This window comes from Rhinatrema bivittatum, chromosome 2 (assembly GCF_901001135.1).
Source record: "Rhinatrema bivittatum chromosome 2, aRhiBiv1.1, whole genome shotgun sequence".
NCBI classification, from domain to species: Eukaryota; Metazoa; Chordata; class Amphibia; order Gymnophiona; family Rhinatrematidae; genus Rhinatrema; species Rhinatrema bivittatum.
The window spans coordinates 223,114,061-223,130,531 of NC_042616.1; the positions used below are offsets into that span (position 1 = coordinate 223,114,061).

The window sequence follows — 16,471 nt, forward strand, 5'->3', positions numbered from 1 at the left end:
AGATCTGCACCACATCACTAGTTTCTGAGAGAAAACTGTACCACACCAAGGAGCACTTTTAAAATCAAAAGAACCTGGACCATAGTGGAGCCAGAAGCAGGATACCGAGCTCCTGCTGGTAACTGGCCAGACAACATGTATATTTGTAGGGGAAATTGATCATAGTTCATTTTCCTTTTGATTTTGAAGAAAAGCTTTACAAATATTCGATTTTATAGTGCAGATCGCTGTTAACAAAGGATTTTTACCCATATACATGTTGTTAGGAGCATATTTTGTTCCACTTAAAGAACCTGTGTTATGCAGCATTCCTTGCCATAGAAAATTGTTGAAAAATGGAATTCCCAACAAGTTGTGTTGCATGCAGAGTTTTAAAGTATGATTAATTTATTTTGTTGTTCTTGTTAAGTGGCAGATTGGCATGGTACTAGGAATCTGCTTTTTGCACAAGTACGTTTTCTGCCCAGACTAACTCAAGTCACTGGTGTAGAAATGGACTGTCTAATACAAGCAAAGCCCTGACTTAGAAACCAGTAAGTGCTTAAACACAGCTGGAGCAGAACTATTTCAGCTGTTAAAATAACATTTCAGTACCTGTACTCTGAATGATCTGATCATAAGAAAATAGTTAATATTGTCCTATAATAAGTTGAAACTCACCACTTTGAAATGTAAGTCAATGTGCATTATTACAAACACGTAATACAGAGGTTTGGAAAGAAACAGTGCAGTCTTTCCTGTCAGGATAATTACATGTACTGGGATTCTCTATTTACAGCTAACACATCAGAGCTGTGTGTAAGATCAACATGTTAACTTACCAAATCTCTGTTGTATGGGTTCCCCAGAGATTTCCAGTCTCCCTCTCTGGAAGTTGAATCAGCTGCCACACAGGCAAAAAGTAATGAAATCACAGTGACTATTGCAATCCGAGTGTTTTCCATTCTGGAAGAAAACGAATACAACATAATCCTAAATTAACATTGTTTGCAGTAGGACAAGGTAATGCATTTCATGCTCTAAGACACGTAGCTTAATATATTCCAAAGATTAAATGAAGAGCAAAAAGAAACCCCATAAGGCTGCTATCATTCCAACTTGTCCTAATGGATGCTTTCTCTTACCTCCTGAGGTTGCAGTTGTTCCCAGCAACTCCAGATCAGCCTTGTCCTGCTGCCGTGTTGGGATTCCAGTGTGCTGACAGCCAACTCGCTGCCTCAATTTATACATCTTAGTGACGGTCCCCTTCCCACTCTAGGTCTGTGTGCAGAGGAGCCGTATCGTTTGACCTGCTTTGTTCATTCTAAAATGGATTACAGTCCTTTTGCTGCTTCTTTTTATGCAGAAGATAGATGCAGGGGGGTGCCTTCCTTAGAAAAAAAATTACAAAAGAAAAATGGTTTTGTGACGTTGCTAAGAGTATCTTTGTTCTTTGCGATTTGAAGAGGGGGACCTTGTAGGATGGAGAAGTCTTCCTTTTTTTTTTTTTTTTGCTCTGAGTCCTAGGATTCATAGTTTTGTTCAGTTTTCATAGGGATACTTTCTTAGAAACATCTCGTGTCATTGGCTATTTCCCCCCTTCCATTAAAACCAGCTACATGCACTCGGCTATTTGTTGCTCTTTTTTAGAGTACATTATTACGAGGAAACTTCTTTACTATTTTTTTTTCCATAATAAGAGCAGTTATAATATTCTGTTCCTTTGTTTTTTGTCATCCTCCTAGACTGTCACAGCACCTGTTTTTTTGTTTTTTCTTTATTGTGACTAATCCTATTGAGCTCTTATCAATAGGGATTTTCCTTCCAGGCACAGAATGGGAGGAAATGCATTACTAAATAGGGCCCAATTTGGTCTCATGTTAGAAGTAACTAAGAAAAAAATAAAGGTGACTGGAAGAGCTGGGGGTATATGGGAGAGAGGGGAGGGCCCCGCTGGACTTGAGGGCAGTGAAGGGAAAAGCAATGCTAGCGAGGGTCAGAGAAAGAAGCCCAACTTCTGATACAGAGTGCTGCCACAGATTCCTCCGACAATGTAGAGATTGCAACTATTTAGGAGAAAATAAGGAACTTGGAACCAGGACCGGCAGAGGAAATATAGAGCCCAGAGATGGGGAAGTACCCTTCTGATGACTGTACTTTGGAGTCTGTGATGCTAGGCGTCACTGAGAAGAACACAACAGTGCTGATGACATGGAGCTTAGATGTATAAAGTTAGCATGGACTGATGTTTTATTTGTTGTAGTCTTAAAATTATCATTGCAGGATGCAAAAGAAGTTGTACCAATCTGGGGGATTTATTTTCTGTTTTAAGGTGATTAAGGGGCAAGTTTTTTGGCACTGCAGTCCCCTGATATAGCTTTACAATCCAGCAAGATCAGAATCACAGTTGTGGGCTTTAGTTATTTTTCATCAGTTTTGCCAGACCAATGTAACCCCAATATTTAAAAAAGGCTCCAGGGGCGATCCGGGTAATTATAGACCAGTGAGCCTGACTTCAGTGCCGGGAAAAATAGTGGAAACTATTCTCAAGATCAAAATTGTAGAGCATATAGAAAGACATGATTTAATGGGACACAGTCAACATGGATTTACCCAAGGGAAGTTTTGCCTAACAAATCTGCTTCATTTTTTTTGAAGGGGTTAATAAACATGTGGATAAAGGTGAACCGGTAGATGTAGTGTATTTGGATTTTCAGAAGGCATTTGACAAAGTCCCTCATGAGAGGCTTCTACGAAAACTAAAAAGTCATGGGATAGGATTACAAACTGGTTAAAAGACAGGAAACAGAGAGTAGGATTAAATGGTCAATATTCTCAGTGGAAAAGGGTAAACAGTGGAATACCTCAAGGATCTGTATTGGGACCGGTGCTTTTCAATATATATATAAATGATCTGGAAAGGAATACGACTAGTGAGGTTATCAAATTTGCGGATGATACAAAATTATTCAGAGTAGTTAAACCACAGGCAGACTGTGATACATTACAGGAGGACCTTGCAAGACTGGAAGATTGGGCATCCAAATGGCAGATGAAATTTAATGTGGACAAGTGCAAGGTGTTGCACATAGGGAAAAATAACCCTTGCTGTAGTTACACGATGTTAGGTTCCATATTAGGAGCTACCACCCAGGAAAAAGATCTAGGCATCATAGTGGATAATACTTTAAAATCGTCGGCTCAGTGTGCTGCAGCAGTCAAAAAAGCAAATAGAATGTTAGGAATTATTAGGAAGGGAATGGTTAATAGAACGAAAAATGTCATAATGCCTCTGTATCGCTCCATGGTGAGACCGCACCTTGAATACTGTGTACAATTCTGGTCACCGCATCTTAAAAAAGATATAGTTGCGATGGAGAAGGTACAGAGAAGGGCAACCAAAATGATAAAGGGGATGGAACAGCTCCCCTATGAGGAAAGGCTGAAGAGGTTAGGGCTGTTCAGCTTGGAGAAGAGACGGCTGAGGGGGGATATGATAGAGGTCTTTAAGATCATGAGAGGTCTTGAACGAGTAGATGTGACTCGGTTATTTACACTTTCGAATAATAGAAGGACTAGGGGGCATTCCATGAAGTTAGCAAGTAACACATTTAAGACTAATCGGAGAAAATTCTTTTTCACTCAACGCACAATAAAGCTCTGGAATTTGTTGCCAGAGGATGTGGTTAGTGCAGTTAGTGTAGCTGGGTTTAAAAAAGGTTTGGATAAGTTCTTGGAGGAGAAGTCCATTAATGGCTATTAATCAATTATACTTAGAGATAAGCCACTGCTATTAATTGCATCAGTAGCATGGATTCTTCTTAGTGTTTGGGTAATTGCCAGGTTCTTGTGGCCTGGTTTTTGGCCTCTGTTGGAAACAGGATGCTGGGCTTGATGGACCCTTGGTCTGACCCAACATGGCAATTTCTTATGTTCTTATTTAAAAAAAAAAAAGCAGCGGAGACTATAATCCTAAAAGAATCTTTCCCCTGAAAAGTAGCTAGTTGGCACTTCCCTTATATTAAAAGGTCAATATTCAAAAGGGTTTGTCTGGCTAACTTTGGGACAAACCCCTCTTCTGAGTTTCCCCTCCTCCCCCCCCCCCCCCACCACCACTAAATGGATAACTTTAAGGCAGGTAAGTCGTTACCCAACTAAAACTTTGTTGGATAAGAAAGAAAGTTGGCAGCGGAGGAAAAGCCCGTAGCACATTATTAGTCAGGTAGACTAAAGAAAGCTATTGCTAGCCCTGGGAGTGAGTAACAGGAATTAGGATCTACTTTATGGGATCTGCCAGTTACTTGTGACCTGGATTGGCCTCTGTCAGAGCCAGGATGCTGGGCTCCATGGACCTTGGTCTGACCCAGCATGGCATTTCTTAAGTTCTTATACTTTTATGTTCTAGGGCTGCAGCTTTAAGTTTATCCACTTAGCACTAGGCAGATAAAGATATCCAGCTAACTCTGGTTGGAAATGTTGCAGTCCTAAAGTTAGCTGGATAACTTAAAAAAAAATGTAGGGGCCCACAGCAGCAATTCCTCCTCCTCCTCTCCCCCCCAGGATAAAAAAAAAAGTAGCACGGGCAGAGTCTTTCTCCTCCAGTTACGGCTTCCCAAGATACCTAAAAGTTGTGTTGTCCTGTGGCCAGATTCTAACCCCCATCACCTACTTGTAAAAATCCCCCATTCCCATTCCCACCCTCACCCTTAACCTTCCAAAAGCAGGAGAGGAGAGGCTGTCTCCTTCAGCTCAGCTTAATACTAAGTTCCAACAGCTCTGATAGCTACTGGCACCTGGTATTAATCCATTCACTGCATTCGGGCAATGATTGTCCCTTCACTGAGGGTGAAGGGGCCAGCCCCTGTTCAGAGCTTAATTCAAGGATCCAAGTGCAAGAAGACATTTTGCATGCCTGTCCCACCACTGTCACTTTATTTTAAATGGGATTGTCTAGATTTTCTTACTCCTGGAAGATAATGGAATCATTTAAAAGGAGCTTTTATCTTTAGAATGATGTATCCCAGTTAAAAGTTAAAGAACTAGAAGAATTTAAAATAGTGTGTCCTACTCTATTGTGGTGTGTTTTATTTGTAAATTGCTGAGTTTTAGCTATTAGTGAAAGTGACGGGTGCTGGCTAATGTGAACATACTCAATGGCATGCAGACCAACAGCCACTGATAATCCAAAAGAAAGTGGTTGCCCAGGTTATCAAAACTGATCACATATGCTGTTATAAACTTTTAAGGATAATCCTAAATTTTGTAACGATCATAATGATCTTTGTGTAAAAACATTTAACCATGCACCCTAAAGTTTTTATGTATGTCAAAAGTTGAGATGTGATCATGAATTTTAGCGCTTAAAACACACTATATTAAGATCTTTAAAATACATTACTTAACTCTAATAGAGGAAAGTTCACTTAGAGAATAGCCACTGCCATTAGCAATGGTTACATGGAACAGACTTAGTTTTTGGGTACTTGCCAGGTTCTTATGGCCTGGATTGGCCACTGTTGGAAACAGGATGCTGGGCTTGATGGACCCTTGGTCTGACCCAGTATGGCATTTTCTTATGTTCTTATCAGAAATGCCTGACGCAGACCGTATTTATGTAGATACCTGTTTCAAGGGAGCACTACTCAAATGGCATCAGTGTTAAACATTCTTACTTAAAGACCAGACTTTGCAGCTGCACATGGCTGGTGTAGAAACAGTTCCTGTCTTAGAAGTCCTGTACAGAGCGCAGCAGGATGCACTCACCCAGATGATGCTTTTGTTTTGCAATGTGGGCGCTTCAAGAGATTAGCTTGATACCATTCAAATCATTTCACCTGAGACCTTTAATGGTATTTGAACCCCGGTCTGACGTGATTAAAGGCCAGTGTGTGAGCCCACTTTTCCGTTAACATCCGCAGTCTATTCAGTATCCACCACTTTTCAGATATCCTCATGCTTTTCTTTCTTATACTACAGAGAGCAAAAGCATGTTTGCAATAAAGAGGTGTTCCCTTTCCAGCTAGATAGAGCAGGACATATATGAATAGGTACCAGGCACAGAAATATCATTTGTACCTACTTTGCCTTGTTTTGGCATGAATGACACACTTCTTGTATGCAAAAACACACTACAAGATGCAACCTGTACTCTTAATAAGCAATTAGAAAAAAAATGTGTAAGGAATTTTCTCATATTCACAACTTTAAAATATGTTAAGTGAACTTGTAAATCATCATCATATCCCCACTTATATTAGAGAGTTTGTTTTTTCATCAGTCATAACCCCGCTTATGTGAAAATTAATTATTTTTTGTTTTTTCATAAATGCGAATGAAAAACTGTATAACTAATCTTCAGGTTTTTTCAAGAGAAAGGCATCTCCACCGTGATAACCAATATTTAATGCTTGGTACAAAACACAGGGTGCATTTCGAAAAACAATCTTCAGGAGCTAAAACTTAACCAGATCAGAAAATTACTGAGATGCCAAGATCTCACTAAGCCATCACGCTAATAATGTTCTTCTAGATTAACACAGCATCTGAATTGGACGAGACAGTGTATTTGTTTAACAAAACATGCAGAGAAATAATGAATTGTGACTGAAAATTAAGTACCAGACTTGGTCAAAGTGGTGTACATCATTATTACAGGCAGTTGCGCATCCGTAAACTGACTTTCCCTGCGGGGCAAACATATTCTTAAAATTAGGCGCACACATATGCGCACGGAGTATTTTACAACCTGCGCACATATGTTAAAACCGCTGTATTTCTGGGTGTGCCCGCTTTAAAATTATCATCTCTGGGTCTGCCTTTGAAGAACCTGATTTGGCAACAATCTCAAATCTGTGCCCAAAGGGAATGCTTCAGTTGAAGTTGTGGCAGAACCTGCACCTATATAGATCACTCCTTGAAAACATTTTTTGTTTACCTTATTTTCTTCATATCTGCTAAAAAAAAAAGAAGAAATCCAAATATTTTTTAGTATAACTTCAACACACTATGTGCTAACCTGGGCTGTGCAGTTTTATTGGCTGGCACCATTCACGTACTGATAACTTAAGTGCTGCATTGATTTGATATACCTCAATAAAGAAGTCACTATTCAGCAGGGGGGCGAACAGGCAGTTCATCCAGCTAAAGTTTTCACTAACAGCAATGTGCTGCTGATTGTTTTGGATGCTCCACTGAATATGGCTGGATAAAGTCCTTGTTAACTGGATAAACGTATCCAGCTAATTTTAGTATTCCTCTGCGGCACATCTAGAGTGAGCCAGAACAGTTATTCAACCAACTCTGAACATTGAAGTTAGCCAATTAACTTAACTCCAGCTCGGAATGCCTTTGAAATACCTCCAACTTATCTGGCCAGTTTTATCCAGCTAAACATCCAGCTAAGTCGCGGGCAGTCAGAGTGTCGGAAATGTAAAAATCCACAGTTTGTCCTGCTAAGTCCTGACGTTAGCAGGATAAACCACCTGAATCTTGATTCTCGATGTGTGCAGCTGAGAATGGTGCTTGAGAGAGAGAGAGACAGATGGAACTGAGGCCTGTAGCAGATCATCTTGGGCTTAATCATCCAGGGACGTGGCTACTTCCTTTCTCCTTCTCTCCTGTCTGCCCATCTCTTATCTTTCAGGTCGATCCAGTAAAGTTCAGTTGAAGATTTCTCATCTGTAACGAGCTCGCTGCGCACAATTCGGACGCGTAAGGCAAACCAGCGATACAGTCTCCAATTTTGCGCATCCGTAGTGCTTCTTAAAACAGACGCGTAACCCTTCCCGCACCCGGCATGTAAATGAACGAATTAGCTGTATAATGAAGGAATTGGCTATTCCCCTCCGATACCGTAACGCGCGCTCAGGTTCTCTCATTAGTAACGCACTGTTTTGCCGCGGCCGTAACGTGTTAGTTTACCGCCTCCCCCTAGTAGGAGTTAGGACTGTGAGTCTAGTAATAAATCCATCGACACCGCTTAAGATACTCAAAAACAATAAAACACAATTTAAAAAAAAGCGATACAGAGATGATCGAGAAAATGTAATGATGTGGGACACATAAAACCTGTCAGAAGAAAAAATAAAAATTTTTAAATACCTGTCGGAGGGCCGCGTGGGTCCAGGCGGCCGGCGTGGGTCCAGGCGGCGGGAGCCGGGTGGTCGCGTGTTAAATCTAGGCCGCGGGCGGGTGGGCGCCTGTTCCGGGCGGCGGCGGCAGCGGCGGCGGGGGGGCACGAGTTAGTTCGAGACGGCCGGCGGGCGGTCGCGTGTTAAATCTAGGCCGGGTCCGCACAGGCGCGCATTCACTGCCGGTGGGGGCTGCCTCTCCCGGCAGCCCCCACCGGCAGTGAATGCGCGCCTGTGCGACCCCTGCGATTGGGCGCTCAAGGCGTGACGAATCGCAGGGGTCGCACAGGCGCAGGGGTCGAATCGCAGGGGACGAATCGCAGGGGTCGAATCGCAGGGGACGAATCGCAGGGGTCGCACAGGCGCGCATTCATTCACTGCCGGTGGGGGCTGCCGGGAGGCAGCCCCCACCGGCAGTGAATGAATTCATTCATCCAGGCGGAGGAGCCGGCTGCTTTCGCCACCGGCTCCTCCGCCTGGATGAATGAATGCGCGCCTGTGCGACCCCTGCGATTCGGCGCTCAAGGCAGTCAAGGCGTGACGTCACGGCATGTGACTGCCTTGAGTGCCGAATCGCAGGGGTCGCACAGGCGCGCATTCATTCACTGCCGGTGGGGGCTGCCGAGAGGCAGCCCCCACCGGCTCCTCCGCCTGGATGAATGAATTCATTCACTGCCGGTGGGGGCTGCCTCTCCCGGCAGCCCCCACCGGCAGTGAATGCACGCCTGTGCGGACCCGGCCTAGATTTAACACGCGACCACCCGCCGGCCGTCTCGAACTAACGCGTGTCCCCCCGCCGCCGCTGCCGCCACCCGGAACAGGCGCCCACCCGCCCGCGGCCTAGATTTAACACGCGACCACCCGGCTCCCGCCGCCGCCGGCCGCCTGGACCCACGCGGCCGTCTGAAACTAACGCGCGTCCACCCCCCGCCGCCCGGAACAGGCGCCCACCCGCCCGCGGCCTAGATTTAACACGCGACCACCGGCCCCCCGGATCCCGCCGGCCGCCTGGACCCACGCGGCCCTCCGACAGGTATTTAAAAATTTTGATTTTTACACTTCCTGGTACCTGTCATTTCAAATGTCATTTGAAATGACAGGTACCAGCGCACCCTGGTTACTGTATAGGCGCTGTATTAAGCGCCTATACAGTAAAATGGGTTACGCGGCCATAACCCTTCCCTACCGCTTTAAAGCCCCGGCATGCATTTGCATGCGATTAGAGGAGAGTATCGGGGAGTTAGTGAAGAGAACTGTGCGTGTGGGGAGGAAGGGTGCGCCTGACACTACCGCACTGTTTCTACCGCGGCCTTACTGGATCGACCTGTTTGTTAGCTGGAGTATCTCCTGCTGCAATAGCTAAAGTGCCTACCTTTTCTCTAATAAGCTGCCTCTGGCCAGCAGGCGGTTTTTTTTAAATGTGTGTCATGAGAGCCTAATGTGTGATTCGGGGCAGATGATACATTTTTTATCCGTAGCATGCGGTTACTGATTGTCACGCGGTTTAGCAGATACAATGATAATGTACACAAGGTCATTACGCCTTCATTTGCATCTAGTTATGCTCATCAGTATGTGTGCTATAACGATGCGGTTTAGCACCCGCTTGATTAAAGTGTTAGCAGGTGCCTGAACATCCAGGCATGCTGTTTACCATGCACACTAAACCGGTTCAACGCGTACAATAACTGTGAGTGGGCATAAGGTAATCAGCCCCTGAGTGGCTGCCGAGTACGGTCAGAACATTTCACAAAAACTTTCTTCTTCTTCTTCTTCGCTGTTAACAGACAAAGATGCTGTAATGGGATACAGATCACACATGTATTTTCTAGTGCTTCCTATCTACATAGGATCCTAAGAGGCTTTATACGACTGATTTCGCTTGCCTGACTAGGTGCAACGTTTGTAGGTACTTTTGTACTCCTGTGCCTTGTTGCTAATTCTGGGGTCAGCTTTTGCTTGTTTTATTATTTTATTTTTAATTATTTTTTATAGCTCGTAAATTCCAAATAAACGAGTGGTGCAATTTTCAGTGTATCAATCATACGAATCGTAAGCCACACTGACTGCAGAGCAGCAATGGAAGCAACTACTTGGGTAGTTTCCCTTTTGAAGATTAGCTACAGGGTAGGCAGGTAGCAGAGCTCCTGCAGACGGTGTAGCTGTTATTCCTGTGTGGCAGGTATGCATGGGTAAACATACGTACATTCAGAAATCAAATGTATAACTCATTCCTCCCCCCCCCCCCCTCAAGTGAATATACCTAGGCAGTATATTTATCCACTTTGAGGGTGACAATTCTTACATGGGGGAACATAGCCAGGCAACTCCATAGTGGGAACTTTTTTTTTTTTTTATGTAGTCCGCTAAGTGATTTACTAAGAATGGCGCTTCAGGGACTCTCCCAACCTCTGCTGGCTCAAGGGCTAAGGGCTTCGACTAAAAATCAAACCCTGGACTCCCTTTATTGATTCCAGATTACTAACTACTGGACCATCAGGCCAACTTCCATGGCATCAGCAAATCCAGAATAAAAGATGCAATTAATGGCAGTTTCTCAATAATCCTTTGCTTACAAGCTTCTTTTGTTGTCTTTCAGAAACATAAACCATGTTGGGAACAAGCTTTAAGATCTTGTTGCCCTTCTTCTGCTATCAAGTTGTGTCACCCGAAGACTTTCAAGAAGAGTATTACACAGCTGCGGTGTATGAACACCGATCCATACTGAATCCCAGCCCAAGAGCCCTCTCCAACCGCAGCGCTGCGTTAGAACTCATGAACAGAAACCTAGACGTCTACGAAGAGCAAGTATACGCTGCTGCCCAGCAGGCAAGGCAGCCTTCCATTGACAGGCTTCAGTGGCGATTTTACTTCTCTAGTTGTTCTCTTTCTGTTCTGCTTTACTGAGCTTATGTCTTTTTGAACACCCTGGCTTATGGTGCCTGTCATTGATTTTGACAGGTCCCTGTTGTGCCTGGGTCCTTCAGTGTCTGAAATTTCTATGTCTCTCCTTTAGGGTGTCATTATTGTTATTCAGATATAACTAGGCCCCATCCTAGAGAGATTTGCCCATTCAGTCTGAATAAGAACATTTCCCAGGGCACCCCCTGGTGTCCCATGATCCTTGCTATCAGCTTTAGTAATCTCGCCTTTAGCTGAACATTATATTCCACATCACATAGGGAAATGAAAAGCTTCACTGCTGTGGGTCTGATTTATTAGCAGTGACTCCAGGAAATTAGCTGTCACGTTAACAGGGCCCCACTCTCTGCCAGCCCATTCAGTACAAAACCTTCTGTCCTCACCTGTATGTCCTTTAGAAAGTATGGAGCAAGTTTTGTGGGTATTTAGCATATTAGATTTAAACATGATGTTGGTAAACTAGCCTCGTCAGAAGGCTTTGCTTTGGCCATAGCTCCAGACCCACCTTTGACATTGTGTCAAGGACACCTGCTCCTAAGTATCTCAGAATAAAGGTGGGCTTGCCACAGGAGGTGGATATACTTGGTCCATGGGACATTTGAGGATGGTTTAGGGTCACTGCGCTTTCCTTTTGCCGTGCAGAGCCCACTAGTCTATGAAGAGCAAAGTTTGCTTACCTGTCAACAGGGCTACCTGCAACGCATGGGTGATGTTATCCAACAGAGGCTCAGTTCTCAGAGCTAAGTAAAGGCTTTACTGAGCACAGGCAAGAGTTCTGCACGTGTCCTACCACCTCATGAGCCTCTCACTGTGCCAGAGCTTAAGCTTTAGTGAGGTAGTTCACCCTCCAGGGAGTCGTGCGGCTATTAAGTAAGGCTAATTCTTCCTGTTGTCTAGAAAGAATCCCGTTTACACGTAAGCAAACTTGCTTTCTATATCAGCAAGCAAGCATGCATTAGCCATAGTACATGGAGTCTCCCAAGCTGAGGGATTCATTGTGAAGCAAAAACTGAAAAAAAAACCCAACTCAGACACCACCAGTGGAGAGTGGGGATTACTGGGTGAACATGCAGAGCAGAGTTGCATGTCCAAAATTATTGTGCGGCAGCGTGAATTGATGACATACCAGCGGGGGTTCCCAGGCCCCTCCGGCAAAAAGAAAAATGTCACGCTGGCGGAGTTTCCACCCTCTGTCTGCAGAGCAAAAGCTTGCCAGGAAAAAAGGAGAGTGGAGGAAGGCTGAGGGAGAGGGGAAGAGGTGGTGGATGAGGTGAGAAGGAATGGAAGGAATAGGGAAGAGGATGTGAGTAAGTGGGAAAGGTAAGAAGCTATGGGTTAATGAGGGAAGGAAGGGAAAATGGGGCACTGCAGGAGCCTTGTCACTGACTGGGAGGTGTAAGGTCACACCAAAGAAGACCTGGCAAGACCGAGGAAGAGAAGGGAGGAGAGAGGTTGGGATGAGAGAGTAGCGGGAGAAAGGGATGAGTGAGGTGGATGGGAGGGGAAAGGAATGAATGAAAGGCATGTGAGGGGGGAGGGAAGAGATGGATGAAGCAAAGAGAGGGGTGGGGAGAGAAAGGAGGGAAGAAGAGTGAATGAGAGGGAAGGGGTGGGGTCTTCCACCTGGAGGGTGGAGGCAGCGGTGGTAGAAAGGGTGAGACCCAAAGGGGGCCACTGCAGCCAAAGAAAGAAAGGAAGGAAGGAAAAAGAGAGGGCCAGCAGCTGAAGAAGTAAAAGCAAGATAGAGGCCCTGGTAGAGCAGCTGGTGGCAGAGAAAGGAAAACTAGAGAGAGGCCTTGGCATGAGGAAGTGTAAGCGAGAGCACGTGTAGCGGGACGAAAAGGCCGTGCTGCATTGAAAAGCAGCGGCCTCAAGCAGCAGTGCAGGCCTGGAGCAGAAGCAGCAGGGAATCGGCAAGGGAGACAGCAGCGTTAGCCCCCACGGTCAATTCTTTCTGGGGCCGTGGGGATTGGAGGAGGCTTCTGCAGCTACCGTTTATGACCTGGGGAAGGGAGGGAGTGGGAGTGGGACAGCCAGGCAGTATATAAGTAAGAGACAGAGCATGTGTGTGATTGAGAGCTTGTGTAAGTGAGAGAGAGAGAGACTGGTTGGGGAGATGATTGGTGTGTGAGAGACAGAAACTGGTCCTGAGGGTGTGACTGGTGTGTGTATGTGTGAATGACTGGTTGTGGTCCCTAAGGAAGAGGACCGTGAGGACAGAGCTTCAGCAGCCACTGCTGCTTCTGGTGAGTGCTTTTGGCCTGCAAGGGAAAGGAGTAGGAGAGTTGCTGGAGAGGGTAAGTAAAAGTGGCCTTTTAAGTTACTTTTCTTGATTGACTGCCATTTTAATTATTGGGTATTATGTGATGTGTCTGCTTTTTGAAATATTTTATTAGTGTTTGGAGAATTTTTAATAATTTTAAGAGTTTTTAATTGTTAGATGTTCTGTTCATGAGCTGTTTTGAAATATTTATTAGTATAGTTTTACAATTATTTGTGTGTGGGAATCTATAGCAGCTTGGCTTGTTCTGTTTTCCTAACTGGAGGTGCATTGTTGTTCAGGGCCTGGTTTAATATTTGTAGCATTGCCTTTTCATAGGGTTGTTACTATTTGAGTGCATGCCATAATGCAGGTGTAACTTTGTGGTTTAATTTGTGTGCATTATTGCAGATCCTGGGAGTATGTTAGGTGCTATATTTCGGTTTCCATTTCTCCAGTTTTGTCCTGCATGCAGAGTGGCTTTTTTGGGTTTCCATTCCAATTTCTGTATCTGTTTTTGTAATTTCTGGTCTTTCTGTACTTGGTGAAGGTCGGTTCTGTGTGTGTGTGAGACCGAGGTGAGGCATTTGACTAGCATGTAGGCTAGTAAAATACCTCATCTTATTTGTTGAGTTTTTTCAATAGGACATGCATTGGTGGTGAACTGCTGTCTTTTTATAAGTAGGGCTATTGCGCCTGGTAGTAGAGGGAGTTTGTGTTGCTGTTACTGAGGTAACACCAGAATATCTTTTTTTGTATGGTGAGTTGTATGGGGAATGATCTAGTTCTGCTTTATACCCATTGCTGAGGGTTGGGGGTGGGGTTCCAGTGGATGCAAAGTGTACATTTACATTTAGCCTTGTGACTGTCATGTGTTCCGTGTGTCACGCATATGAGAACCATCTATGAGGTGTGTTCCGACAGAAAAAAGGATGAGAACCACTGTTATAGAGAAAGAAAAGACCCCTTTTAGCAGTGTTTTGGGTGTGTATACAGAAAAAGAGAGAGGAGTCAAAGATGAACGCAGAGTTATGGGCTGAGGGGACTGGGAGGGTTACAGTGTTATCCACAGAAATAGAGAGAGGACAAAGAGGGGAAGTGAGCTGGGGGGGGGGGGGGGGGAAGATGAGACGTTCTGTTTTGGACATGTTGAGTCAAAAGTGGCGATGGGACATCCAGACAGCAAGGTCAGAGAAGTAGCCTGAGATTTGAGACTGGATTCCTGATGAAATGTCTGGTGTAGAGAGGTAAATATAGGAACCATCAGCTGAAAAGTTGGTATTGAAAGCCATGAGAGGAGATCAGAACACCAAAGGAATTATTATAGAGAGAGAGGAGAGGAAAAGAGCCCGCAGCAGAAGCCTGAGGCAAACCAGTTGATAGTGGAATGGCAGAAAAGGAGGATCTGCCAAAGGAAATACTAAAAGTGTGATGGGAAAGGTAAGAAGGATCCAGCAAGAATTCTTGGCCAGGGGGCTCCTTCCGGGAGGACCCAGTAAATGTGCACCATTAGTCCAGCCAGCAGGTGACCCTCCCTGTTGCTGTGGGCTAGGAATGCTGCTCCCACAGCATGCCCAGGCCTTGCTTGGCCCTACAAGCAGAAACCTGACCCAGGAAATGAATCCAGGTTTCCTGCACAGCAGTGTGTGAGATTGCCAGTGAGTTAGCGGGGCAGCCTATATTTTTAGAAGCAATAAACCACAACAATCTAATATAGAATAAACGTAATCAGTGGAACCCATAATAATTTTTCGTAAAAGCTTCTTAATTGAGGTGTCATAGACAGGTATACTGCCTTTACCGCAGCTTTTACATATTTAAACAGAGTAAGAACTTTCTTTAAAAAAAAAAAAGTGTATTTAAAGACAGCTGGTTCCTGACCCCCTTCTCAGTTCAGTCAGAGGCACTCGTGGAGCAGTTGACTCTCTCATTGCTCCTGCAGAGTGTCATGAGTCTGTTTTGTATGCCAGCTACGGTCAGATTATTCTTTTACTTTTTTCAAGTTTTTTTTTCTCTGTCTCCACCTACCCTCCCCCAAAGTACGCGAGAAAGGGCAGTTCTTCCTAGCCAAATTTTTCTTTAATAAATCAGAACAGGCTCATTAAATTAACATCGCCCTGGATTTGATGTTTGAACCCAGTTGCTCCAAATTTAGGTAGTTTCCCACCAAGCTTCACATTGAAAGTAAAATCAGTTGTCAGTGTGCACATCTTATACTTTCATATGCAGTAAGGCTGCTGCTTTATTTCTGTTACTTGTTTTTCGTTCTTTTGTTTTACTTTTGCACAGTTTTTTCCTCAGACACTTTGTTCACGAAATTGGCATTTCTCTGCCTCCAGTAAATTGCTTTTGGATTTGTCAGGCACACATGTTGTGCAGGATCCGCTTGTGTGAGAAGCCAGAAAAAGAGAAATGCCAAAAATGCATCATCTAAGAGGGCAGTGCTGCTGGAAGCGCCACCATTAAAGGAAACCCACCAAGTCCATTTCAAGAGAGCAATGAAAAATATATAATCATTTAGTTAACAGAATTATAAGCCTCTTTTTCAAATAACACAAAGTGGGAAACAAATATCAAAAAATAGAACATATCACATCACAGAAATCACAGCAAAATAAACCAGTTAACAGATAAAAACTTTTAAAAATGAATACCAATATGAATGCAAAACAATTTAAAAAAACACCAATAAAATAATATCTATTAAATAAGATTACAAAGAAAAGAAAGAAGACTGACCTTTTCAATTCTGGGAAATTCTGATTTTCAATTGTCCCCTTTAATTGTAGGTGGAGATTGGAATGCATGTTTAAACCCTTCCATAGATAGGTCCCCAAAGATTTTAGAGGGCAGCTTTCAAAATTAATTGGCTAAATTGATAGTCTGAAAATTGCCCACCCTGTATATAGGTAAAAGTATGCAGGGGAAAAGTGTAGTTGGGTACTTTTACTTGGGAGAAAAGTAGGTGGGCTCAGAGGCAGGAGTGTATAAAGATAATTCTTTACAAAACTGTTCAAGCTTTGTCAGACTTCTTGGGGAGCACTTGTATTTATTTAAAATATTTCTATTCTGCTGTTATCAATAATATTGCTCTAAGTGGATAACAGTAGCAAACATAAAATACTGAGATAGAAAACATAAAAACAAAACAAACTACAAGCCAGAAACAAAAATAAAAGCA

General features: G+C 43.9%; 1 protein-coding gene across 1 annotated transcript in view; it reads left to right on the top strand.

Moving 5' to 3' along the window:
• The window catches only part of BTD (biotinidase), an 85,057-nt gene that overhangs the window by 41,245 nt on the left and 27,341 nt on the right, over positions 1 to 16,471 (top strand). The window contains exon 2 of the mRNA XM_029589213.1: positions 10,708 to 10,937. Coding sequence (XP_029445073.1) covers positions 10,719 to 10,937 — 219 coding nt within the window. The 5' untranslated portion in view covers positions 10,708 to 10,718. The remainder of the gene's footprint in view (positions 1 to 10,707; positions 10,938 to 16,471) is intronic.